We start from the raw sequence: 12206 nt of genomic DNA, 5'->3' as shown, positions 1-12206 counted from the left end.
TCACACCTGTCTGAAGTAAACATTCTCAGACAGGTTACAGTCCCCGTACAGCATTGCCTTATTACGCACAATGAAGACAGGCTTCAACAACATAGAAAGAAGCACAATTAATTTTGGACATCATAATAAGGCAAACCAATTATATGTGAATACATAGCAAACCATAAAAATGGTTGGCAGTGAAAAAAATGAACCCTTAAGCACATCACTACCGTGTTGGTTAACACCCCATTAATATGGAGAGGGAAGCAGTAGTCTACTTACAGTTTATCGCTCACACAGCGCACGCTGACATCCATGCATTCGATAAGCGCAACACGCAGTTCCACGCTCTAACCCAAAAACTCAGTCTGTAGAGACTGTACTCGAAACGGATTATCCGGCGAGTTGTCAGCGTTAATCAGAGACCAAGACCTCAGGCTTCAGCTCGGTATGGCTTACACGCCCTGCACCACGACCTGTTTGGCATGCGGCACTCTCGTGTGTATGTTCCGGTCAGTGGCGGCTAAAAGTCTGCCTGTTCCGCTGCCCGTCTCCGGTGTGGAAACTGGAAACTAGTATATAGCCCCGAAAAGCGCAAACTACCTTCACTGACCAGCTTACGATCCGCACTTTTTCCACAAGTCAAAACAAAAACCCCTTTCTGCGCTTGCGCGCAGCTTAAGACTTTACCACACGGCGTCCTCTCGCTACGAGCAGAACGTGTAACTCATTGTGCCAGTGCAGCAGATCCGGCGCTAAACTTGGTACATAGGAGTATTTATCACTTTCATCGAATACAACGCAAGGACATGGGTCTGACGTTCTGTGTAGCCGTTTCCATGTCCTTATTCAGAACAGCGTACTCCATAATGTCTCTTTTCTGTGCCACTGGCTACGGTTTTCTCTGCTTGCTTTGTATCTGACTGCTTCATGTGTCTTTCTTATCCTGACGTTTCACATCGTCACCAAATGCCATTGTTTATAGGCTCGACATTTTTCCTGAAGCCCTGCTGCCCGTTTTCTACTACTCTTCATATTCGAATATCTGTATTCTACCTCATTGTCTTAAATCCCTCGTGGGCATATCAAAGTTGTCCACTGTATTTACAGTTTGCAACACCACCCGACCTCCTATTGATGTCGATGGGTGCTGGCCAGCATGATGGCCTGTAACTCCTCGTCGTAGGACCCAGCAAACGTCATTCAGAAACTCTGTTTTATATTGCTACAGTCTTGTTGCTTAACATCAGTATTCTGTTGGTCGATATTTACTTTCAGAGACATTTCACGCTGATGAACTGCAGTTGCTGCGTTCGATATTTAGTCGACCACATTTTGGGAAGACTAAACGAACATACGTGGCTGAAAAGTTGAAGCAAGTTACACACCTGGTTGTGTATTCTGTATTAATGTATCTCTTCAGTTTGTCGAAAACTTGTACGACTCTGCAATACAGTTGAAGAGAAATGTTAAATATGAAGGCTGCCTCCTCCACTGCCTAGTAAACATTGGATACCGGAAAAAAATTGCGCTGTGATAAAAGCAATTAGCAAACCTCTCCCCTATTTTGATTAATAATCGTAGTGAAATTTTAACAAGCATTTTGTGAATGTAAATATTTTTTCGTGTGAGCTTTTTGAGAACGGTTGAAATGTGTCTGTGTCTGTATATATAATGATTAGATTCCTTTATGACAAGGAGAAAATGAGTAGTACTCTACAGCACACGATGTATGAGCTGCCACTCATGACCTAGGTGTCTATGACTGAGGATAAAAATAATTTCTGACATTCTATACAGATAAAAAACGTAGCTCGTACGTTCGATTGAGGGCATCCGTTTTTGGGTCAACTCATAGTAACAGTTACACCTGACGTCCTTGTTTATTTCTTGGGTACATTCTGATCATTGTCTTCCACTACAGATTTTTCCTTCTACTGCTTCTTTCTCACTTCCACTAAGGATTGCAACGTCATCAGGGAATGCAGCCACTGATACCTTGTCACCGTGAATTTTGATCTCCGAACGCAATCTCATCTTGATTTCCGTCATTGCTCCCTCGTAATACGGGCTAACCGATTGGGATAATGCATTCTCGTACTTTCATAGATGTATAATATATACATTGAAGAGGGAAATAAACGTACATCTGCCTAATACCGCATAGGAGCCCCGCGAGCACGCAGAAGTGCCGCAACACGACGTGGCATGGAGTCGACTAATGTCTGAAGTCGTGCTGGAGGGAATTGACACCATGAATCCTACAGGGCTGTCCACAAATCCGTAAGAGTACGACGGGGTGGAGAAAATCACGGTACAAGGCATCCCAGATAGGCTGAATAGCGCTCATATCTAGCGAGTTTGGTGGCCAACGGAAGTGTTTAAAGTCAGACGACAGTTCCTGGAGGCACTCTGCAGCAATTCTGGACATGCGGCACGTTGCATTCTAATGCTGGAATTGCCCAAGTCTGTCGCAATGCACAATAGACATAAATGGATGTAAGTGATCAGAAAGGATGCTTACGTACGTGTAACCCGTCAGAGCCGTATCTAGACGTATCAGAGGTCCCGTGTCATTCCAAATGCACGCGCTCCACATCATTACAGAGCCTCCACCAGCTTGAACAGTCCCCTACTGTCTTGTTGGGTCCATGGATTCATGAGGTTGTCTCCATACCCGTATATGTCCATCCTCTCGATACAATTTGAAAAGAGACTCGTCCGAGCAGGCAGCATGTTTCCATTCATCAACAGTCTAATTCCGGTGTTGATGGGCCCAGGCAAGGTGTAAAACTTTGTGTCATGCAGTCATCAAGGACACAAGAGTGGGCCTTTGGCTCCGAAAGCCGATGTCAATGATGTTTTGTGGAATGGTTCGCACTCTGACCCTTGTTGATGGTCCAGCATTGAAATCTGCAGAAATATGCGAAAGGGTCGCACTTCTCACGTTGAACGACTCTCTTCAGTCGTCGTCGATCCTGTTCTTGCAGCACCTTTTTCCGGCCGCAGCGATGTGGGAGATTTGATGTTTTACCGGGTTCCTGATACTCACGGTTCACTAGTGAAATGGTCGTACGTGAAGATTCCAACTTCGTCGCTACCTCAGAGATGCTGTGTCTCATCGATAGTGCGCCGACTATAACACCACATTCAAACTCACTTAAATCTTGAATGAGATTTTTCACTCTGCAGCATAGTGTGCGCTGATATGAAACTTCCTGGCAGATTAAAACTGTGTGCCCGACCGAGACTCGAACTCGGGACCTTTGCCTTTCGCGAGCAAGTGCTCTATCATCTGAGCTACCGAAGCACGACTCACGCGGGGTCCTCACAGCTTTACTTCTGCCAGTATCTCGTCTCCTACCTTCCAAACTTTACAGCACCGTACTCTGTCTGTTTACTTATCTTTTTATTTGAATACGCATGCCTATACCTGATTCTTTGGCACTTCAGCGTATACAGCTGATGGAGTCTCCTTACAGGGTGCGAGTGCTTGCTGTTCACGAGCACGTTCGGCAAGGAGTTTGGCGTCTTCAGCAGCCCCGACTACCCTCGGCCATACCCCAGCGACGTCGACTGCCTTCTCTACAGCTTCGTTGGCGGCTCACACGACATCGTTCACATTACCTTCGTCGACTTCGACGTGCAGAAGACGCATCTTGAGTGAGTACAGCAAGCTGTATACTTACGGCAGAACCACTAAACACTGTGAAGTAAGTGACACCTCAATGGCGTTAATAGAAATTCCTACAAAGGCGATATGACGACAAAAAATTGTTTATGAGGTGCGAAAGGATAAAGTGGTGCGTTATAGAATGGGAAAGTTATTTCTCCTTAATTTAATCCTACTGGACTTCTTGGACTGGTTAATTAATAACTTCATAACTCCAATTCAAGATTCACAATGTGACAACATATTTAATCGGAACATATAAATAACCTACTTAAGCATGCAGGATTACCAATGACTTTCCAGAATCGTCTATTAGATATGAGAAGGAATGAAATTTTTATTCAAATCGAAACCCGCAGTGGCCAATTATGTTGTTTTATTGCCAGTTTTTCTACCAGTATATTACTATTTTCGCATAACAGTTTTCAAATCACTACCAGTCATTTTGAGATACAGTAACTGTTGATTCCGAGAATAATACGGGCACATTATGAAGTGTGTAAGTCTGGCTGACAAGCTGCAACAGCTCATGTCGAAACAGACATTAGTCTTTCATAACATGAAGGTTGTACCCCAGGTAGTAACGCTTAATGCTCTTTAAATTAAGTCACAATGAAATCAACACCGATTCCATGTAGAAACCTACATACCTGCTAAACTAAAGGGAAATTCAATCATCTATACTAGCAACAGGAATGTTTGGTAAGCATGTAGTTCACCATCACACGAGAGCTCCAATACTTTCAAAAATGGCAGCTAAATATATTTTTCATGCTCAAGAAGAAAGAAGTCAAGTCTGTCTGTAGCGTAAAACCAAAGTATTTTCATTTACACGTTTCTAATAGCGTGTAATACGTGTTGCTCTATTGGAGCCGCAACGAGAACAAAGCTCTGGTGAACAGTGTAGTACAGTTTCATTAATATACTAGCTCAGTATGTATGCCCCCTCCCTATGTGTCCATCCCCTCCTCACTTTGTCCATCTGCTCCTTTCACCTATGGGGATCTCTTCCTCCCCCGTTCAAAGCTAGTTTCCTCCTCCCCCATCACAATCTCCCGTCTACTTCTCCTCAACCCTTCTAAGTAAATCTCCTCTTCGCCCCTCCCTATGCCCATCTTCTGCTCTCCACTCTCTATGTCCATCCCCTCCCCACTCTTTCTGTCGCTCTTTCCCACCCTCCTGTCTCTGTCAATCTTCTTCTCTTTACTTTGTCAATTCGCTACTCCTCCTGTGTTCATGCACACCTTTCTTCTGTAGCAATCGCATCCCCCCTCTATATCCATCTCCTCCTCCTACCTCTGTCTCCTCCTTATTCCCTCTACCTCATACCCCCTCCCTCCCTGTTGACCTACTCCTCTTCCCTCATCTCTCCATCTCTTCCTGCTCCATCTCTCTCTCTGTTGATCCCCTCTTCTCTCTGTCCATCACCTTCCCTTTCTTTCCGTCTGCCCTTCTCTTTTTACATCTTCTCTTTTCCTATGTCCTATGTCTCTATGCATCTACTCATTCCCCCTTACCTCTCCGCTTCTTCACCATTAACCCAGTCGGATGTTACTGGTTTTTAAAGCATAGTATTTCTTTCCGAATGGAAATGTGTATTTCATATTTGGTTGAAATCGATCCAGGGGTTTAGGAGGATGTGATAATGGTGTATGGTTTGTGGGGCGCTCAATTGTGCGGTCATCAGCGCCTATACAAAACCCCAATTTTTACACAGTCCAATTTTTTCACAATCCAGTCTGTCCACTACCACGAATGATGATGATGATGATGATATGATGAGAACAACACAAACACACAGTCCCCACGCAGAGAAAATCCTCAACCCAGCCGGGAATCGAACCTGCCACCCCGTGATCCAGAGGCACCAATTCTAGCCACTAGACCACAAGCTGTGGACGTTTAGGAGGCGCTTCATACCCGTGGCGTTCCCCCGTAGGCACCTCGTATATATTCTACGTAATATTATCATAATTTGCTCTCATTTGCACACATAGTTCGCGTTGCAGTTTCGTTTTCAAGCAGGTCATGTTTAGGACGTCGTATGTCCTGAATTGTGTGTCATACAGTTATAATTTTGCTGGTACTTTCATTGGTATATGTTAATACAGTCAGTTGTTTAGGAGAAGTGCAAAACACATACGTACATAGACACATGCAGGCGTAAATCCATATTTGTAATGTCCCTGAACCTGAACACAGGAGTCGGCACTCTGGATACACTACAACATGCTTTACATATGTCACAATTTCCTCAGACATTTAAGCTTCAGATACGTGTATTGGATTCACTCGGTTTGATATGTGACGCAGTTGTCATTTTATCAGACATTTACGGTTACGAGAGTAGTCTTCAGTCAAAGCAAAGGTAATTCCTTATCCGATTCGTTTTTTTATGGTGTAGTGTCGTGGTAGCAGACCAGGATGGTAACTGACGCTGTCTCCCGTAGTGAAGTGGCCCGTACAACTCGTAGACCTGGTGCCTGAGAATACAAGCTGGAATATTTTCAGATCAGGAAATGAGGATTCAGATGGCAATGAAAACGACTCCATTAAAGACACTCATCATGTAACCGCAGGACATGTGGCCTGTAATTGCAAAAGGGTCATGATGATCTCTCCATTGGCAAAAGATTCCGCAGTAGTCCCCCATTCAGATATCTGGGAGGGGACTGGCAATGGGGAGGTGACCATGAGAAAAACATTGAATAACTAAAGGATGGATAACGTACTACCATTCGGGGCATGGAATTTCAAAGGCAGGGAAGCTAGAAATTCTGAAAACGGAAATGCAAAGGCTCAGTCTAGATATAGTGGTGTCAGTGCGGTGAAATGGAAAGAGGACAAGGATTTGTGGTCAGATGAGTATAGGGTAACATAAACAGCAGTAGAAAATGGTATAACTGGGGTAGGATTCGTTATGAATAGGGAGTTGGGGAAGAGAGTGTGCTACTCTGAACAGTTCAGTGATAGGGTGGCTCTTATCAGACTCGACAGCAAACCAACATCGACAAAAATAGTTTAGGCACACATGCCGGTGTCGCAAGCTGAAGATGAAGAGATAGAGATAATATCGGAAAGGCTAATACAGTACATTAAGGGAGATGAAAATCTAATAGTCATGGGGGAGCGGAATGTAGTTATAGGGGAACGAGTAGAAGAAAAAGTTACAGAAGAATATGAGCTTGGGACAAGGAATGAGAGAGGAGAATGATTAATTATTTCTGTAATGAACTTCAACTAGTAACAGTCCATATCCTGTTCAAGATCACAAGAGAAAGAGATACACTTGGAAAAGGCCGGGCGTTCTGAAATCAGATACTGGATTGTAAGGAGGACCCAGGGTCAGATATAGAATCAGTTTACAATATAGTACTGATGAAGAGTAGGCTGAAATTTAAGATATTAATCAGGAAGAATGAATACTCAAAGAAATGGAATGCAGAAGTTTTAAGGAATGACGAGATAAGCTTTAAGTTCTTTAAGGCTATATATACAGCAATAAGAAGCAGGAAAGTAGGCAGTACAGCTGAAGAGGAATGGGCATCTCTAAAAAGGGCCATCACGAAATTTGGAAAGAAAAACGTAGGTACAAAGAAGGTAACTGCGAAGAAACGATGGGTAAAAGAAGAAATACTCCAGTTATCGATGAAAGAAGGAAGTACAAAAATTTTCATGGAAATTGTGGCATGCAGAAATACAAGTCTCTGAGGAATGAAGTAAATAGGAAGTGCAGGGAATCTAAGACGAAATGGTTGCATGAAAAATGTGAAAAAACAGAAAAGGCAATGATGGGTGAATGGGCTAACTCAGCCTGTAAGAAAGTCAAAACAACCTCTGGTGATAATAAAAGCAAGGGTGATAACAATAAGAGTGGAACGTGAATTACACTGTTAAATGCAGAGGAAGGAGCAGATAGGTGGAAAGAGTACACTGGAGGCCTGTACGCAGGGGGGGAGGGGGGGGGGGGAGATTTGTCTGATGTGATAGAAGAAGAAACAGGAATCCATTTAGAGGCTATAGGCGATTCAGTATTATAATCAGAATTTAAGAGAGCTTTAGGAAAGGTAAATTACCAGAGAGGCAATTCTAACATTGCGGTTGCTAATCGAAGCAAGACTAAAGAAAAATGAAGACACTTTCATAGGACGAGTCGACTTGGAAAAAGCGTTCGACATTGTAAAATGGTGCAAGATGTTCGAAATCCGGATGAAAGTAGGGGTTAGCTACAGTGAGGGTCTGGTACTATACAATATGTACAAGAGGCAAAAGAGCACAATGAGTGAACGACGAAGAGCGAAGTGCTCGGATTAAAAGGGGTATAAGACGAGACTGTAGTCCTTCACCCCTGATGTTCAATCTGTATATCGAAGAAGCAATGACAGTAATAAAAGAAAGGTTGAATAGTGGAATTACAGTTCAAGCTCATCAGATGTTAGTGATACGATTCGCTCACGATAATCTATCCTGAGTGAAAGTGATGAAGAGTTACATGAGATGCTGAAAGGAATGAACAATCTAATGAGTACAGAATATAGGTTAAAAGTAAATCGAAGAAAGACGAAAATAATGAGAACTAGCAGAAATGAGAACAGAGAGAAACTTGAATATCACGATTGATGGTCACGGAGTAGATGAAGTTAAAGAATTCTGCCACCTAGGCAGCAACATAACCAATGACGGATGGAGTGAGAAGGACATCAAAAGCAGACTAGCACTGGCAGAAAGGACGTTCCTGGCCAAGAGAAGTCTACTAGGATCAGACATAGGCCTTAATTTGAGGAAGAAATATCTGAGAGCACAGCACTGTATGACAGTGAAACATGGACTGTGGGAAAACCGGAATAGAAGAGAATCGAAGCATTTGAGATGTGGTGCTAAGACGAATGTGGAAACTTAAGGTGACTGATAGGGTAAGGAATGACAAGGTTCTGCACAGAATCGGAGAGGAAAGGAATATGTGGAAAACACTGACAAAGAGAAGGGCCGGGATAAAAGGACATCTGTTAAGACATCAGGGAATGACTTCCATAATAGTAAAGGGAGGGAGATGCACAGGGAAAAAATGCAGAGAAAGAAAGGGATTGGAAACATCCAACAGGTAACTGAGGACGTAGGTTGCACTGGCGAGGCCGCATCAAACAAGTCAGTAGACTGATGATAAAAAAAAAGGAACTTGGTTGGGAAAAAGGACAAGGATCTCTGAATAACAACTGAGACTGAACAACTGTCGAATCCTACGACGCACTAACACGTTGACCATGTTGTGCAATCCTGCATGTACTTTGTGCAGCTAAGTGCCACGAGAAAAAAAGTTCTGGAGCAGAGTAACGCAGGTTCAGCGGCTGAGGCAAACTAAGATCGTAATCTGAATCTGAATCCTCAGCAGCGCCGGCGGCAACGCTGGTTAAATAGGCTGGCATGACGTGCCTCTATCTCTTCAAGTAGGCTGATATTTTACCGGTTCCCTACTTGGTTACTGGTTTACAATCTTAATTATTACACATATCTTCTAATAACAGTCGGCACCCATTGTTCTTCAGACCAACTGAAAACACTTTAACAGCATCTACAATGTTTACATATGCACACTACTACAATCATGATTACAGTGCTTGCTGCATAACTCCAACAGATATGCTGCCTGATGAAAATCCACTACAAGCAGTTTTTTGTTGATCCAAAATTTCGTTTTCCAATTCGTCAAGTTTATGCCCTACTGCGTTTAAATCATCTATATCACTTCATGCCCACCAGGCAGATTGAAAGTAAGTTCTGTTATATTGCTCTTCCCTGATTAACAATGTAACATTATGTCTGTATTCAAATTCGGAACTATATCATTATTTGTTACATTTGTTCTAATAATATGTTGAGACTGTATTAATATTTGAGCACCATATCCTTTCCACTTTTCCATAAATTTCAATTTTCCTATGCCACGAATTACTACATCAGTAGGTTTATTATCGCTACATAACACTGTAAGTCCTTCACCTTTCGGAACTACAAATTACCATTCCTTACCTCTTATTCATGTCCAGACACTTCCATTTAACACAATGAACTATGGGATACAGTTCTTTAGGCATTTTAGCTACAGTCTGTAACATCGTAGTTTCATACTTTTATGGTCATAGGCAAACAAAAGAACAGATGTTTTTCTTACAAATTCTGTGACTCTGATTTATCGTTTTACATAAAAACTGATCATTGTTTAACTTCATGTACTGTCTTTTTTCCATCATCTACTAACATTATTGCCCTCTCTGGTGCTATATATGTAAACAACTGCTTCTTTACATCTACCTTATCAAGAAGTGGCCAAATTTTATACATGTAAAAGACACTACTGTCTTAAAATATTGCCAGGTCTGAACACACCAAGATCTATTACTTTGAGCAACTTATAATCATTGTCCCCTGCAAGTACTATTGTGAATCCCTTATGTTAAATTTCTTCTTTTAACAGTTATAAATATTTTACTACTTGCACAGTGTTACTGAAATGTGATACCAAAATACCGTTATGCACATTTACGATCGTAGTAATGATCAAATTGTATTCCAATTCTGGCTCATTAAAGACTATATCAGCTTAATTAGCTGCTCATTAATGTTATCAATATAAGAGCTCTCTGCAACTTTCTATCAGTCCACTTTCGAACTGCATTATGTGTTAACTAAGACTTTTCCTTCCCTGTGTGATAACCTCTTCATTTGTTCCTACAAAGGTTAATGTTTGATTAAAACTCGTTAGCTTTGCTTTTACTGTGGTAACTTGCTCTCTTGTTAACCTTAATAGCTATTTCTGCACTGCTTGAAATACATCAATTTTTGCCTTAAGATACGATGCATCATCTTCATCCAGAGTTCCAAATAATATTTTGCTTCTTTCCCAAACAAAATTTAGTGCTCCGCATTTCTGTATTATACTTTCATGGAAAGCTAGCTGTACAATTAGACTTTGTGATATCTCTATTATACCTATGTGGAACTGTAAAGCCTGTTTGGTTCTGGCACGTTCTGAAGCATTCAAGTTAAGTGAGCTGAGTCATCTCTGACAGAATCTACACATGTGATAACTAATACTTCGATATTTTCAAACTTATTCTTCAATTCTACTAAATTCAAATAACTCTAAATTCTCCATGTAACACTATAAAGATTGACATTCCACATGTTGTCATACTGTACTCCTGGTGATAGCCAGAATTTTGTAAATTGTAGAACTGGATGATGTACCACTGTTTGAACCGAATTAATTTCGAATGATTTTATGGAGACTGCCACTCCCACATATTTTGCAGGCATCCTGTAATCAAAAAATACTCTTTTAGATGGTTGGTGTGTACTGTTAGACAGTTACTACCTTTTAAATGTATGACCACATTCTTCGTCCTTTAGCTTTGCTAACCACATATGCGTCTCGCCATTGAGTATAATTTCTCTAATCTTCCTCTACGAACACTTTTGTCATGTAGTAGAATTTTATCCCATGGTTGAAATTCATTGGGCTGTTGGGGAGGGTGGGGGGGGGGGGTGTGATGCATATCATAGGGTGGCACAAGAGGATCAGATGTTGTAGGTGGATGTCAGAAAAGCAGGGCGCACTGATAGTAAAGAGGAGGTTAGATTAACTTGTACTGATAATGAGATTTTAAAAGTTACTTGTCATCATTACAGAAATATGGTCATCGTACTCGTTACTTCTTAATTTAGAATGAACATTAAAATCACGTGCACACTGTTGCATAACTCTCATTTGGTCTTTTAATTAAAGCACACAATAATGGTAATTATAAATTATGTCACCTGGGTTCATTTGCAGAATTCCTGGCATATTGAACACTCTCCCGAAGAACAACTCATGAGATGTGTACCCCGTTGCTCTACTCCGTGTTGTGTTAAATACGAATACCGCATATGGAACCCAGGAATCCCAGTCCGTCTGCGCCCTGTGTATAAAGCGTCTGAACGTTTCTGTTAAGGTTTGGTGTGTTCTTTTTAATGCGCCATTACTCTGTCGTCTGAATATTCTCTATACGCAATAGTTTGAATACTTTTCGCCCGTTTCCAAAATAAAGTTACTACCCATATCGCTCAGTACTAAGGTTGACATACCAAACTTCAAAATAATCTTTTCCACTAGAGCTCTTACTACCGTTTCGGTATCCTGTTTTTGAGTGGGTTCCGCAACTAAGAACTTTGCTAGTGCATCCTGAAAGGTACGGATGTACTTATTACCTTTATCTGTTTGTGAAAGGGGGGTCTTAAAGGTCGATATCATATCTTTAAAAACATACTCAGTTGTTGCCGCTATTTCCATAGGCATTATTGTTTTATTTTGGATGATCTTCTTTTTTTGGCAGCTTTCACATAGGCGCATTGTACTGCTCCATATCTACTTTCACACCTTCCTATGTACAATATTTCCTTATCCTGTTTTAAGTTCTAACTATTCCTTGATGGCCACCAATTGGTGAATCATGCAACTCTTTCAGAATCGATTTCTTTTCCTCTTGACTCAGTCTATCAGCAGGTTCCATCA

At 41.6% G+C, this 12206-nt stretch overlaps 1 protein-coding gene across 1 annotated transcript in view; it reads left to right on the top strand.

Annotated features, from left to right (window-relative positions):
• LOC124775884 (suppressor of lurcher protein 1-like) overlaps positions 1-12206 on the top strand; it is a 310233-nt gene that overhangs the window by 199380 nt on the left and 98647 nt on the right. The window contains exon 4 of the mRNA XM_047250717.1: positions 3465-3645. Coding sequence (XP_047106673.1) covers positions 3465-3645 — 181 coding nt within the window. The remainder of the gene's footprint in view (positions 1-3464; positions 3646-12206) is intronic.

Source organism: Schistocerca piceifrons, chromosome 2, assembly GCF_021461385.2.
Source record: "Schistocerca piceifrons isolate TAMUIC-IGC-003096 chromosome 2, iqSchPice1.1, whole genome shotgun sequence".
NCBI classification, from domain to species: Eukaryota; Metazoa; Arthropoda; class Insecta; order Orthoptera; family Acrididae; genus Schistocerca; species Schistocerca piceifrons.
Note: the sequence above shows the minus strand (reverse complement) of the source record. Positions and strands in the feature narration are given on the sequence as shown.